The sequence below is a fragment of the Meles meles genome, chromosome 2 (assembly GCF_922984935.1).
Source record: "Meles meles chromosome 2, mMelMel3.1 paternal haplotype, whole genome shotgun sequence".
In the NCBI taxonomy this organism is placed as follows: Eukaryota; Metazoa; Chordata; class Mammalia; order Carnivora; family Mustelidae; genus Meles; species Meles meles.
In genome coordinates, this window is record NC_060067.1 from 153,677,840 (window position 1) to 153,692,622 (window position 14,783).

General features: G+C 40.3%; 1 protein-coding gene across 3 annotated transcripts in view; it reads right to left on the reverse strand.

The window, feature by feature from the left end:
- The window catches only part of INTS9 (integrator complex subunit 9), a 103,897-nt gene that overhangs the window by 45,292 nt on the left and 43,822 nt on the right, over positions 1-14,783 (reverse strand). For all 3 annotated transcript variants that reach the window (XM_045998019.1, XM_045998017.1, XM_045998018.1), the window contains 3 exons: positions 13,204-13,266; positions 9,501-9,640; positions 7,248-7,334 (listed from right to left, as the gene is read on the reverse strand). In XM_045998019.1, coding sequence (XP_045853975.1) covers positions 7,248-7,334; positions 9,501-9,640; positions 13,204-13,266 — 290 coding nt within the window. The remainder of the gene's footprint in view (positions 1-7,247; positions 7,335-9,500; positions 9,641-13,203; positions 13,267-14,783) is intronic.

Consider the following 14,783-nt stretch of genomic DNA (forward strand, 5'->3'; position numbering starts at 1 on the left):
CAAATGAGGCATTTGGCTAGTGTTTCCACTCTCTGTTAGAGATTAAACAGTCATGTATTCAACCTCCAGAGTAAGTCAGCAAATGCTCTGAGCCCTCGGTAAGGGAAAAAGGGAAGACTTAAGACGTGAAACATTTACTACTTCCGTCTTCAACAGTTCAGAACCTACTTCTAGAGAAATTACTGGAGTGTTTCACGTAGAGAAATGATTTCCTTAAGCCAAACAAAGGACGTGTGAAAAATTCAGATATATTTCTACTCAGATCTTTTCTCATCTTCTCTTCAGAGTAGATGGCATAGAAATAATAAATTTATGTCCCAAAGAACCTAAAGAAATCATCTGTTTATAGAGAAACCTTCATGATGATTTTAATCAACCAGTTTACTACAGCATTGTTGGAGAGAACAGCCTTATTACATACAACAACAAAAACAGCATATGTTTTTATTCCGTCGTATTACTCACATAGTAGTGTCTTTTTGCATTTTCATATCCTCAGCACTGAGTGGTGCCCAACACAAAAGACAAAACACCTGTTCATTTGTTGCCCCAGGAAAGGTAGGAACCAGTGAGCCAATTATTAACAAGTTCTGTCTGCAGTGTACCAGTAAATTTGGCAAGAGGTTGAGTCTTATGACAGTTTGTGAAATATCCAGAGGTTTCTCTTTTCATGTATGTTTGGTGACAAAATTTTCACAATTTGGTGAATTTCCTATCAGCTAGAGAAAAGACTTAAACTAGGAATTAGTCAAATATACTGCTGACTTTTTCAGATGACCAAAGCTTCAACATTGTTTTATATAATGTTAATTTCCAATTCTTTTCTCTCCTTCCTGGTATGCACTGGCTGATTTTAACTAATTCAGCCACCTCTCCATCATCATGCCATGTTGCCATGTTTTTGCCTATACCCTTCCCTTATTTTAGAATCTTTTCTTCCCTCTTTGAAACCCTACTTAACCTGCCAAGCCTAGGCTAAGTCTTGCCACTTAGTACATAATCTTTGCTTGATAAGCTCCTTGGGTACAGGGACTATGTCTTGAATTTTTGGGGGCACTTTCTGCAAACTTACCATGATGCCAGGCACTTGGCAGTTAATCAACAAATAAGTCGTCTGAATTCCATATTTACACACACAAATTCTTTTGCTAACAGCCTTTTCTTACTCCTTTGAGATATTTAGTCACTTTTTCACTACTTCCTTCTATCCTCTAACATTCTAACCCAGCTTTCCCTAAAATTCTGCTTATGCTTACTTGAGGCCATAATTACAGAGTGGCATTTTTAAAGCCATTTGAAGCCATTAAGATTATTGGCTGATTCAGGATAAGCTGGATAAGGAAACCCAGTGGGAACTAGTTCTAATTTTTCTGGCTTTCTAACTTATCAAAGTCAAGTTCTCGAAGTCTAAATGTTTAATAAGTACTTGCTAAAAGATTTCACTCTTTTGTTTTTTCTTATCATATTGAGTGCTTAATAAACTTTCCCCAGTGCTCTAACATCATGCCAGAGCTCTGCTGTCTCTTCTTCCATCTTACCAGCATCCAACAAGCAGCAAAGACCAGGTGTTTGTGTTAAAGATTAAGACTTTTAAGTCCACAAGGACCACTTAAAAGCTTGTAGATAAAACACTGGTTGGGTGTTTTCTAAGTGTGTGATGAATGAAGGACTCTGCAAAATGAATATAAGAGCAGAACACAAAGAATATAAGAAGCAGAAGTCTTTTTCCTCTCATTATAGCAAAGTGTGCTTAAAATACACGTGGATGGGGTGGAGTGGAAATGTGTTAGCAGAGTGGTGATTTTTACAGAGTTAACCAAAGTGGAGCCTGATAATCAAGCATTTCTCAATATTAATCTGAAACTATATAAAACCTGATTTTTGTTTTAGATCAATTTATCTCTAAAAAGGACAAAGGCAATTGCTTAGGCTACGAAAGCACTATAGAAACAATTCTCCAGAATACCTAAACTACCTCTGTTTTGATTCTATTCTTATCAAAAAAACCCTCCTCTTATCTAAACTTAATCTCTTAAGTGAACTTGCTGACCAGAACAGAGTGTCCTAACCTTTTTAGTTCTGGAGCCAGGCAGATGTCTCAGCATGAAGTAATTAAATGGGATTTTTGTTTGTCAGTCAATATCCTGGGAGTTTAGTTAGTCTGAATCAGCCCCTCAGAGGCTAATCAACTTTGAGTGAAATGAAATGATTAAGTTTCTGGAACTGCAAAGCTCAAGGACAAGTGCTGATGACTTCATCGAAGTACTTGCCACTCAATGAACGCCGGCTGAAGGAGCCTCTCTCCCTTGGACATCTTTAAAAACTATAACCTAAGTGAACTCAGAGATACTTTAGTTCACTTTCCTTGTTTTACAAAAAAGGAGAACGAGTCCCAGCGTCTGGGACAGTGGGATGACAGTGCTAAGAGCAGGCAACAGTGGGATTAGAAAAACGGTTTCCTTCTTATATTACCTTGCTTTCATCAGGAAAGGTGGCGTCTCAAGATAAATTAGCCTGTGTAAGGCAGAGGTGTGCTGATTACTCAAAAGGTGTTATGTCAGCCAACTGTACCATTAAAGGGGAAAGGATGCTGGTGTTTACAGAGCACCTACTATGTGCCTGGCACTGTTTTAAAGACTCTAATGCTGATTTGGTCCTCACAGCAGCCCTGCAAAGTTGCTAATATTATTCTTATTTTATAAAATTTTTATAAATGAGGAAACAGAGCCTAGAAAAAATAAACTGCAACCTCCACTAAGAAGCAGATATGAAATTTAATTTGATCTATTTGATCTCTAAGCCCATAGCTTTACTTTTTTCCCTACCATATAGTTAGACCTGATAAATTCCTCTATAAAGGCCCATGGAGCATCAGAGCAAAGAAACTTCAACTATGTTTTCTTTCATGTCTTCAATAAGGTATGAACCCACATTTTAAGCTGTGACTACTGAAAATGGCCATAACATTTTAGCAAGGAATATATCGGTGCACAATTCCTTAATGCTTGCAAGAGGGTTATGACAATATCCTGTAATGATTTCTCCTTAATTATAACTGTAGATTTCTAGCTGGTTTAGTTTCTTAAGTGGAATATTCCACTTTAAATTTTCCTACTGCAAACCCTAAACTTCTCGTGTGGGTATGAGAAAGTCAGAGACTCAAAAATTACATTGCAAGGGAGTCTCCATTTCCTACCCTTCAAAATCTCTTTTTCAAGAAGAGTAAACTGCAGCATCAAAATGAGGAAGAAAGATGGCTAACTTCTAAATAAATCTCAGGAGCAGTGTCAACCAAGGCAGGGAGTCAGACAGCTGCCAAAAAGCAAAAGTAATAGCTTCTTTTGGTAGACATACTAATACTAAATCAAAAGCTAACTCAAACTAACTTCAAATGATTTAAGAGAATTTGTCAGATCCCTTTGACCAATGAGTCTGAAAGATTTTATTAGTTTCTTTAGTTCACAGTCTTATTAAATAACTTGAGCTACTAAAATGCACCAATTCCAGGCACTTAACCAAGAGACAGCCTGTGTAACGTTTAAGTAAAAAACCGGGGGCTTGAGTCTCCAATCCAACTCAGAGGTGTTTTGCTTGGATCATACAGGATTTTATTTTAACGTGTGAGCCAACATCTTAAAAAGATGAAAAAAACCTCACATTTAAAACATCCAGATTTTGAGTTTATCTTAAGAAAAGAAAAAAAAAAGGGGTGGGGGGGATTTGGCAGCAATGGGCTCACGTTTCCATCTGGCCATAATCTGCTAAAGCTCTGTGTCAGCTGCCCCATTAGACGGGTGAGGCCGCTGGTCTACCTTACTCCTATATCTACCTTCCCCATCCCTGGAGACATCAGAGTCTGTGATCCCTACCTGAGGCCTCTCTCGACAAGGCAAGTACAGGAATTAAAAAGGGGGGAAAAAGAGGGAATGAAAAAATAAGACACAGCTCATAGCACTTGGGGAAAATGTCTACTGTAATGGACAGCAAAAAACCAGTGTTCCTCAATTTAGTTTCGCCACAGTACTTTGGGACACTACACAGAAACTCGCACGTGACAGAGAGAAATTATAAAGTGATGTAAATCCTTTGGCATAAATGTTATTCAAATGAAATACTTTTAGTATTCTGGCCCAAGGTTAAATTTTACGTGAATATTTCAAAAGAACTCTTTTGTCTGATGTTAATTACAAAATAGCTCTTCAAATTCCTCTTACCACTTGTAATATTTATGGTGAGTTTATTCAGGGGAAAAAGAGGACACAGCTTGCTTGGTTTGGTTCTCTAACACTGTAGCATACTCTTTCCAATAATCAGACTCTTCCCCTTCTCTGTCAGTAACTGTGGCTCATCTCGTGCTCAAAAGCCAAAGCAAAATACGTGCCCAGAACCAGAAATATGATTATGATATATGAAATAAGGTCTTCTCCAATAGTGCAAGTTATTCTCCTCGCTCCTCTATCAAGTTAGTGTTCAACAGTTTCAGACTTTTGCCCACCAGATGGCGAGATAGTGAGTTCAGGTTTTATCTCAATTAGCATCCTTTTTTAAAAGGGAACCCCACCCTCCTCACCCTCTGCTCCTTCTAGTTCAGTTCACCCTTCTCCCTAATAAATGATGGCATTTTTTTGTAAGCCAGTTATCTTGCTGTATTTCACAAAGAATGGGAGGCAAAGGAAAACTGCCAAGGACTCTGCTCAAGGTCACAGCAGAAAAGGCAAAATAAGGACGTTGGACTTCCTAAGACTTGGCCCAGGGTTCAGGAGCCAGGAAACAGTGACCTTTGAACATCACCTCTGGTGTGCCAAAATTATTTATGGCAGAATACTATAAAGGGTACAAATTTAAAAGGAGGAAGTAAGGGAAGCCAAGGCGTACATGTTCCACAGGGAAAGAAAACAAAGTCCTAAAATTTCTAAGGAGGGAAATGTAGACAACTAGGTCTGATGTGGCCCAGCGGGTACACAGGAGAGACAAAGAAAGGGGAAGGAGGGACAGCAATGGGCAGGAGGAAAGGCAGCTGAGAATAAGAATGCAAAACGAGAAGGGGAAGGGACCTTGTCATAAGTAGGTATGTGGTTAGATCAAGGAAGTCACTCACATACACACAGAAGACTCAGATGTGTGTGTGTCTAGAAAACATTTCCAACCACGAAGACATACAGGCATGATATCCATAATTAAGTTAACAGAGATACAAAGAAGATCCATAAAACAGAAGAGAAAACGTGCACAGTTACACATACTTCCCCCCACCTGAAGGGGCTCACATGCACTTGAGAAGACACACGTGTGCCCAAGAGGCAGCCCAGCATAATGGTTAAAGCACAAACTTTGGAACTAGATTAGACTTCCTGCCTGGGTTTGAATTCAAATCCTACTGCTCACTAGTTGGCTGACCTTAAGCAAGTTACTTAACCTGTTGGTGGCTGTTTTCTCTTCTGTAAGATGATGTTAAAGAATTACATGAATTAAGTAAAACACTGAGAATAATGTCTGGCACACAGCAAGTGCTATTTAAGTTAAATAAAACAACACATACACAAAGGAATGCACAGAGGACACACAGATGCTCAGACTCTGAAACAGTTACAGTATAAAAACAAAGCATATTTTCTTAGCTACACATACATGTTCTTTTTTTAAAAACAAGATTTATTAGATAGTAAGAGAGCGAATGAGAGAGAGCACAGGACGGGGAGGGAGAGGGAGAAGCAGACTTCCCACAGGACCCTGAGATCATGACGTGAGCCGAAGTCAAGAGCAGGAAGCTTGACTGGTTGAGCCACCCAGGTGCCCCTATACATACATATTCTCTTAGAAACAACATTCACAAAAACTAAGACATTCCAAAGTTCAGATAACTAGAGAGCTAACAAGTTACTGACCTAGAGGGAAAGAGAAGTCAGTGGCAAGGTGGCTGGAAAACAGTGAACCTAGGTAGGGACATATGGGATACCCACTACCAAAAAAGCCAATGACAAATTTTTACTCCAGACCCTGGATGCGAGACCTGGAAGGCTGGGACCACTGTGGTGCCAGGAGGTAGGGCAGCAGCTGGGAGGCCCAGAGAAACTGCAGTAAGCTAAAGACTGGCTGGTGTCCAATGAAATATGAGAGCCTGGAAATAGAATCAAGTTGCCTCCTTCCCTCCACCACTGTATTTTTACTTCTGTCACCTCTTAAAATCTGGTTTGGGTTCCTACTCAACTAAAATGAATCTCTCTAGGATTTCCTAACCAAGGGTCTCATCTTCATTTTACAGGATATTTCTGCAGCATCTAATACCACTGACAAGCCCAGGTTTGGGGAAACTTCTTTTCTCCCTTGGCTTCCACTCACCTCTCCTCTTATCTTTCTAAGGATGACTTTATAGCCTCTTTTACAGTTCTTACCAATTGATTTCAATTCTGTCTTAGAAATGTCTTTTAAGTCAGAATCTTCATGCTCACTGCTACTGCCTCAGGCTTTTATTCTTGCCTGGGTTTCTGACAGTCTGACCCCTGGTCTTCTGTTCCTGTCTCTGCACCCCCATCCATCCCCCATGATGCTTCCAGAGTTACTTTCCCCCAGACAAATATGTGATCACATCACTCTTCTTATAAGCCACAGAGGGACTCCCCACTCTCCATCTTATAAAACTCAAACTTTACATATCAGATTCTTTATTATCTTGTTCCCATGTACCTCTCTGGTTTCAACTCTCACCTCTTCTCTCTGCCTTCCCACTCTAATCCATGTTGTACTTCTCCCTGGTCCCCCAATACACTATATCCCATCATGCTGTGTCTGAACGCACTTCCTGATCTTTTCTATCTTGAAGAGTCATCTTCTTCCTCCAAGACCCACTTTCATTGTCATCTCCTAAGGAACGTCCTCCTCAGCTTCCATACACTTTAGAAAGTTCTTCATTTTCTGACGGTCTACAGCACCATGAAAGGCACCTCTTACAATATATGCCACCGAAGACTGCAATTTAACTGTTAATGGTCTGATTTCCCATCAACCCCTGAGCACCTCAAAGACAGTGCCAATTGTTTTACTAATTTTTAAAAACTCAGACACAGCACAGTACCTTGGACAAGGCATGGTTGCCTCCCACTGTGTGCTGGGTGAATCAAACACAGCCCTTCCCTAAAACAGGATCTCTAGTTCTAACAGTATAAATGTTAAAGCGTAACATAAGAAAGAGACTGTTTTGCAAAACCTAGGGTCTACTGTCCAGAAGAACATATAGGTTTATTGCTCACCGCTGAATATCCTTGTTCTTCCACAAGGAGGCAGACTGAGCCTTGGGCACTCTCTCAATGAAATTCACCAGCTCTTCCATGAGAAGCCTGAATTAAAGAGAAAAGTGGTGAATGTCATAAAAGGAGAAGAAAAACACTATACTCTTAACATTGCAGCCAAGACAAATGGGCTGGCCTGCCCTCCCCTCACCCCAATCATCTTTCTCTCTGTTGCATATAAACTTGGACATTCTTCTACATAAACCTGAACCAAACCCCAACCATCTCATTGAACTTCCATGTTAAACATTTCGAACATAAATGATTTAATTCACCTTTAAAACAAGCCTCGCATGCATCTTATCTTTGAACACTGAAATATACAAGCCTATGGTTTAACTCTTGCTCTTAAAATCTCTGCCTTTATATAACTAAAAATATAAAAGGGGAAAAAGTGAAATGACTGTGAAGTACCTGATTGTGGTGGTAGCAGGGTAGGGCAGGATTTTTTTTTAATGGACATTTTAAACTGTAAAAGTATGTTTTCCTGACATGTATTTTGGGGATTTATAAAATTCCATGTGGAAAAATACTCTAAGGATTATTCCTAAAAGCCTAACTCAAGCACCTGCAAACCACAAGATGGTTTTGTGTGCAGACCACAAGATGGATTACAATGGAATCACAACTGAGGGAACCGAAGAAATGCCTCACTCGAGAGGATCCATGATACATGTGCTCTGAGGACGACATGGCACAAAGACAGTTAGACTCCTGCAAGGCTAGAGGATGATCGAAAAGCAAGAAATAGATTTTTAATCTCTTGAATCCCCTTTCAGAATCCAGTAGAGATGATCCATATTAACTTAAATCCTCTCCCAATGAACACAGAGACATGCAAAGCCATCAGTTTACTACCATGTGAATATTGAACAACTTCCATTTCATTTTCATCAGATTTATTTATTCCTAATCCCATCTCCTCCTTTCATTTTGAAGGAGCAGCACTAGTTTCAGCATTTGACTGCAAAGATCTGGGATCCAGGCGCATTACTGTTCTGGCTGTAGCTCTCTGGAGTCTGGTGTGTCCTTCCTCATGCTGTAACTTTTTCAGACTAGAATCTCATGTTTTCAGCCTATCCCTTCGCTGCAACTGATCCATCGTCTCCGTTTTACTTCCTTGTAATGTCTCTTCCTCAGATTCCTTGATGTTTCTCTGAACACATTACAATGGGAGCTAACACAAAAACCAAGGCATATTTGGTTTCATTGCTGGTTAATTCCACCTTGTTGCACTTTTGCAAGACACTGGTACCCAAAGCTAAGAGTCCGTATCAACATCTCAATCCCTTCTTTTGAGTCTTGATATCTTTACCTTTCACCAGACTTGCTTGCTTCAATGCTTTCTTCTGGGGTAGGTAATTTTCTTTTAAAAAAGGTTTTATTAATTTATTTGACAGAGAGAAAGAGAGCACAAGTAGGGGGAGCAGAGAAGGAGGAAGCAGACTCCCTACTGAGCAGGGAGCCCGATGCGGGGCTCAATCCCAGGATCCTGGGATTATGACCTAATGAGCTAAAGGCAGTTGCATAACCAACTAAGCCACCCAGATGTATTGGTGATTTTCTTCACATAACTTCTCTCACTGAATGATGCTAGGGCTACTTGAAGCAACCAACTATGTCATGAAGGCTTGGGAGGGGCCGAGGGACGGATGGCGGAGTGTTCTCAGAGTTAAAGTAAGGCTCCTTTTGCTCCTTAGAGTTCTGAGTTGCACTCTGTCAAAAGCAGTCAACTCAACCATCTAATTACTTACCCTGTTTTCTTCAAGCTGTCTCCATTTATAGTCTGCGCTAAATCATAAAGGAGGGAAATTCTCAAAGAAAAGTAATAAAATTTCTTCTTTTTTAAAATGTGTTATGCTGCTTTCTCCTGAAGCTCTTCGCCTTGCAACTCTGTGGTGTCTTACTCAACATTACCTCCCCTAATTAGTATCACCTGCACAGAGGAGCTGTCTCTGCCAACACCTTCCTCCGGTCTTTGCTTCAAAAACAACAACAACAACAAAAAGACCAAGAGTACTCACTGCATTAACCTCAAGGCGATTCTGGTGAGCACTTGTTTTATTTAGAGAGTCCTCTATTCATGCTAATTCTTTGGGTTAGCTACTCACGAGGAGATAGCCATCACTCGTGGCACGACACTATTACACGGTCCCCAGGGAAGGAAGGAGTGCTTCAGCCACTTTCTCCTGGGGTAAGAATAACGGCTCTCACCTGCCAATCTGAACGGTGGGCTCTGTGGCATATACTGTGCCTGTGAAACCAGTATGCTCGGTGATGTAGGGCAGCGCCATCATGCAGTGGTAGTTAGAGATGAGGATCACATCTACCGTAGACAGATCTATTAGCTCAGTCTGCAAAGGAAGGGGAGGGAATGATACATTTCTGTTCAGGGCACACAGATCAGCAAGATGTGACTGAAAAATGATGCTGTCAGAATGCAGAGAAGTCATTTTTGTACTACAGAATAATGATGCCTTTCCTGCAACACTTCTGTTCTCTCATTTTAGGGTATTTCCTAATATTGACATTAAGTAGCAGGGCAGGATGGCTAACGAGAACGCATGAGTGCTCTGGCAACACTCTGATTTTACTAAAATAGAGCTCTGAGTTTGACATACGAGGGTAAACGTCAACAGGACACTCCAGCAGCTGCTGCCTGGCGAGTGCAACCAGTTACCATGAAGCAGAGAGCTCACAACAGAAGCTGTGAGGGGAACGAGAACATAAGGACAACCACCATGGATTTACTGGTATCAGAGGTAGAAGCAGGCCGAAAACCAGCTCTTCACGAGTCAAAGGCAGGCAGAAACTTCTTTTCCTTTTTTGAGATAGCTTTTGACCACTGGTGCTGGACACAGAACAATAACAACAAAAATTCTGTGGCAGAATCACAAAAGGAAACTATACTCTCATATTCTGCCCTAGCCTTCACCACAAATCTACCTTTTACTCCCTTATTAAGGTCCCATGAAAAGGGAAAATGCCACTCATGGTTAGTAAATTTTATAAAAACCCTTTGCACAGAAAGAGATTGCTTTCCCATATAGTTAAGTCCTTTCTGTCTTTTAAGGCTCAATTCTCTTTTTCCATTAAGCCTTCCTGTTTTGCCCAGGTGAGGAAAACAAACGAACAAACAAAAAACCCCAACATCTCTTCCTCGGAACTGTTAATGCACTTTATGGACGTCCCTCTCACAACAGTTTCCTTTCCACGCAACAGCTCCTCAAAGTACTGCTCTGTCCCTCCAGCACTAAATGTCTCTAAGGTTAAGGATCCTGTGTGACTCATCTCTGTCCCCTCCCAGCTGTGGGAGCCAGTGCAAAGCAAGGCTTGGTGCCCTGTTGTTGGAGCGATGCAGCATTTTAACTGTACCCTCTGTGGGAAAACGTGAGTCACTCTGGCTCACAGACATCATCTTGATCACCGAAGTTCCCTCTGAGAAACTGCATGGTGCGCTAAGGGCAGCATGGCATAAGCCACGGAAGTGTTTTAGCTCCGAGAGTGGGTTATTGAGCTAATATGTCTCCCACAGAGAGGTAGTAACAAAGATATCTATGCTGTCTTTGCAAATAATAGAGACGGCCATTTGTGCTGAGGGTATTTTCTAGTTCAATGACTTCACATATGAAATAAGTTAATTTAATAAAGCCACCAAGACAAAATCAGCTCTTGAAGACAGCATGTAGATCAGAGGTCAGAAGCTACTCATTGCTAGGGCAATGGCAATCTGTGTGAATAAAATGCCTAATGACAGTAATAGCCAATTTACACCACCCTTAAGTCCATGGTGCACGGCACTTCCAAGACAGTACCCTCATAATGAAGGGTCCTGTAACATTCCACTAGTTCTGTTCCCTTCGACCTCTCTAGAACCATTTTTAAACAAATAAGAAAATTAAGATATAATCACAGGGTGACAGATCCAGAAGAAAACAAGGGAACAACAACTGAAGCAACAAGAAAGCTCAAAAGCATCTCCGCTGTCCCTCTTCTGTATAGAAACTGGGTGAGTTTGAAATTTCTTTATAATATATAAGAATCAGCCCACAGAGTCTAGAATCATGAGAAATCCGGTGAGGACAGCTGGAAGAAAAAAATATCTATATCTATATCTATATCTCTATCAAGAGTGCCTACACAAACATTTTTCCTCTGAGAAATAAATTTAACATCCAATCCATGTTTATATACCCACATTTATATATTTGCTTACATTCTTTCACTTGATGAAATCTAATGAGGATTATTTCAATTTTCAACTTGTATACAGATACACTTGGGTTCTACAGACCATGAACTGGGTCAAACACTCATAATTTACTGGCTGCTTATTATACTGCCCTAGACCTCATACTCAGTCTATAGTGTGGACTTTGGGGGATACAAAAAAATTTCAGGTAGTTGCACTAGATTATAAATTCAGTGAAGACTGGGAGTAGGTCTGACTGGCTCACCTACAAGGCTGTGAAGACTGGACTGGAGTAAGTACCTCTCTTCTGATCCCGTGACTCTATTTTTTCTCCCAGTCATACAATACCCTACCTCTACCTTAAAATAGTGACTATTATTAATTTGACACCAACTACAAGACAATACAAGTTGAAAAACCTTACACAACAGCTCTAGAAGCCTAAATATATTGATAATCCTTAAGCACAATGAAAGATGAACTGTGAAATGGTTATTGTTTAATTCCAATTTCTGATTGTTTAGTGCTCTATGGAGCAGGTCAGAAAGTCTTTAGAGAACAATTCATAAATTCTACACTATTGTCCATAAACTGAAGGTTGCAGCAGTCAGTGCCATATGTAGAAAACTGAAAATAAATGTTGCACTTGGGATTAGGAATCTTTGAACAGATGGGGACCTGCCCCACCAATTCCTAAATGACAAGTGAAGGGGACAAAAGATTTGAATAGCAGTTAGGAAGAGCTCAGGACTCTTGGTAATGCTTTACCTTCACCCTTATTATTACGACTTTATCTCAAACTTGTTCCCTTAACTGCCACCTTCAATTACTGTATCTTTCTTCTCTTTCGTTCCACTATCCCAAAAGGGCACATAAACATACTTCGAAGAAAAAAAGTTTATCTACAGAGAGTGTTGAAATGGAAAGAGAGGCAGGAAGAGAGTACAAAAATAGGGAAAAAAGTACGCCAAATTTTCTTTTGGCACTGAACTGTGAAAGCATCTCCTACAAGCACTGTAATCCACTGGGTGCATGGAAAAGACAGGATGGTAGCTTCTCTCGTGGATTTCCTCAGGAACCTGGCCTCCCTATATGTTATCTGTCTGTTGAGAATGCCATCTACGCCGCTCTAGAGATGAGGACTGTCAGCTGGGATTAAATGCCTTTAACATGAATGGAAACTGATCTTCATTTCCTCTAAAATGATAAAATTGGCTCCAAACAAGTCTCACTGTGATAATAATATGTAAGCAATAGGTATCCATGGCTCGATTCAGAATCTGTGAATTTCAAGCAATATTTGATATGATATTTCAAGTCAGCAAGAAGTTTTTACAGTTTACTGTATTGGCTGAATAATAGCAATTCCCAATTACCTACTGTAAGTAAGACTACAAAACGTACGGCTAATCTTAAGGCACAGGCATATAATTACAAAACTGAAAGACTTGAGTTATTTCTGTACCTTGCTCAAAACTATGCCCTGGTACAAAGTGTCAGTGGGGATTGTAGAAGGAGCAAGGAATACAAAAAGGAGAGTTAAATTTCTTACAGATAATATAAAAAGCTCCTAAATGATTATATTTTAGCTGCATAATACTGTGCCAGAATAACAGATTCATTTCAGTTTGAAAACAGAAAGCTAATAAGCCCCTTAAAATTATTTCCTGATTTCATTTTGAGAGAGATGCTTTGTTTCTACAATAAGAATCACTTTCATCTTACCTCTGGCAGGCAGAATTCAGGCACGGAATCCACAAATACATGACCTGAGCATTCTTTTAGCTCCTAAAAGGTACAAAAAGGAAAAAATTCTAGGAAGAGATATCCAACAGATACAGCATCAAAGAAACTTCATTCCCAAATCAAACTTTCCATGAAGAATCACAGACTTCCAGAGAGTTGGAGGGCAGCCGGAAGGTTCCTCAGGTCAACTGCTTTCCTGTTTAGGCTCAGGGAGGCTAAGTGCCTTAAAACGCTGGTTGGTGGCTAACTCAGAATTTGAATGTACATTCTCTAAATGTACATGCCTCTTTAAGGCATGTGTGGACATATGCTGCTTTCTAACTCATGATGCAGTGCTTTCCAGCACAGTTATGCAGCTCATACTAGCAATACCAGAATAATCTAGGAACTCGGATGGAAATAAACATTCCTGGGTCCCATCTAAGACCCAAGGGAACAGAAATCTGGGGATGAGGCCAAGCACCTCTAGTGATGTTGTTATGCAATCACCTTAGAAGTCTTGGCCGCAGACAAATGACTTACAGCCTTTTCCTCCTACCAAGGTTTGAGGGGCAAGGGGCAAACAAGGAGGGAGATTATAAGAGTAGAGGGTAGGGATTAAACAACCATGGTCACCATCACCTCTGTGAATATAATCTTTGTCCCTGCGGAGCATATAATTTATTTGGGATTGTAAACCAAATGTATTTGGTTTTTCAAAAGAAAAAAGTATACTTATACAGAAAGAGATATACTACAATTCCCACTCTGCTCATAACCTACGATATTTAATATGCCTTAGTTTGGAGTCCCTCACCAACAGATTTCAAGAAAAGGGTGAGTACGAGCTAACAGGGAAGTGCTGAGAAAAGAGCTGGAGGACAGGCAAGTGATAAGGGGAAAGGAAGAGGGGTGACAATGGTATGTTACTGAGCTACATACCACTGTGCATAGCTGGGACTTATTCCCATTGGGAACTCAAAGAAATGGTGTAAAACATACACCCTGGAGTCACCATTCTCAGGGGCAAGTGATAAGGGATATTTACATGGCAGCTCCTACATTTTGTGCAGCTTCAGGGGGAAAATCTCTCTGGCAGACTCATACAGGTATTGGCATCTGAAATTATGAGAGAGCAATGCAGAGAAGAGGCATGAGAGGGCCGCCGCCAACAGGGGCTGCGACAGTGCTTCCCGAAGGCCACTAGAGTTGTTGTCTTCCCTCACTCATACTTTACACTGAAATCTGTGGAGGATTTTTTTGGATCATTAAGGTTACAGTTTTCTAAGACGTTATAAGGAAACCAATAAAAGTCAGTGTTTGGTGGACAGTTTGCTCTTTCCAGAAAAAGAAAAATACTGTTAGAATTTTGTTCCATCATGTTTTCATTAATCAATGAACATGTATGTCTACATATTAATATATGTGTCTTTATATTTTAGAGTCTGCATGGTTCTACTCTCAATCTTTATCTGAAATTAGGGTATTAACTATGTGTGATTTTCCTTTTGAATTTTACAAGTCTTATATCAGAACCCTGACAGAAGACTTTCTCCCCTTGCCTTCCACTATAATAAACA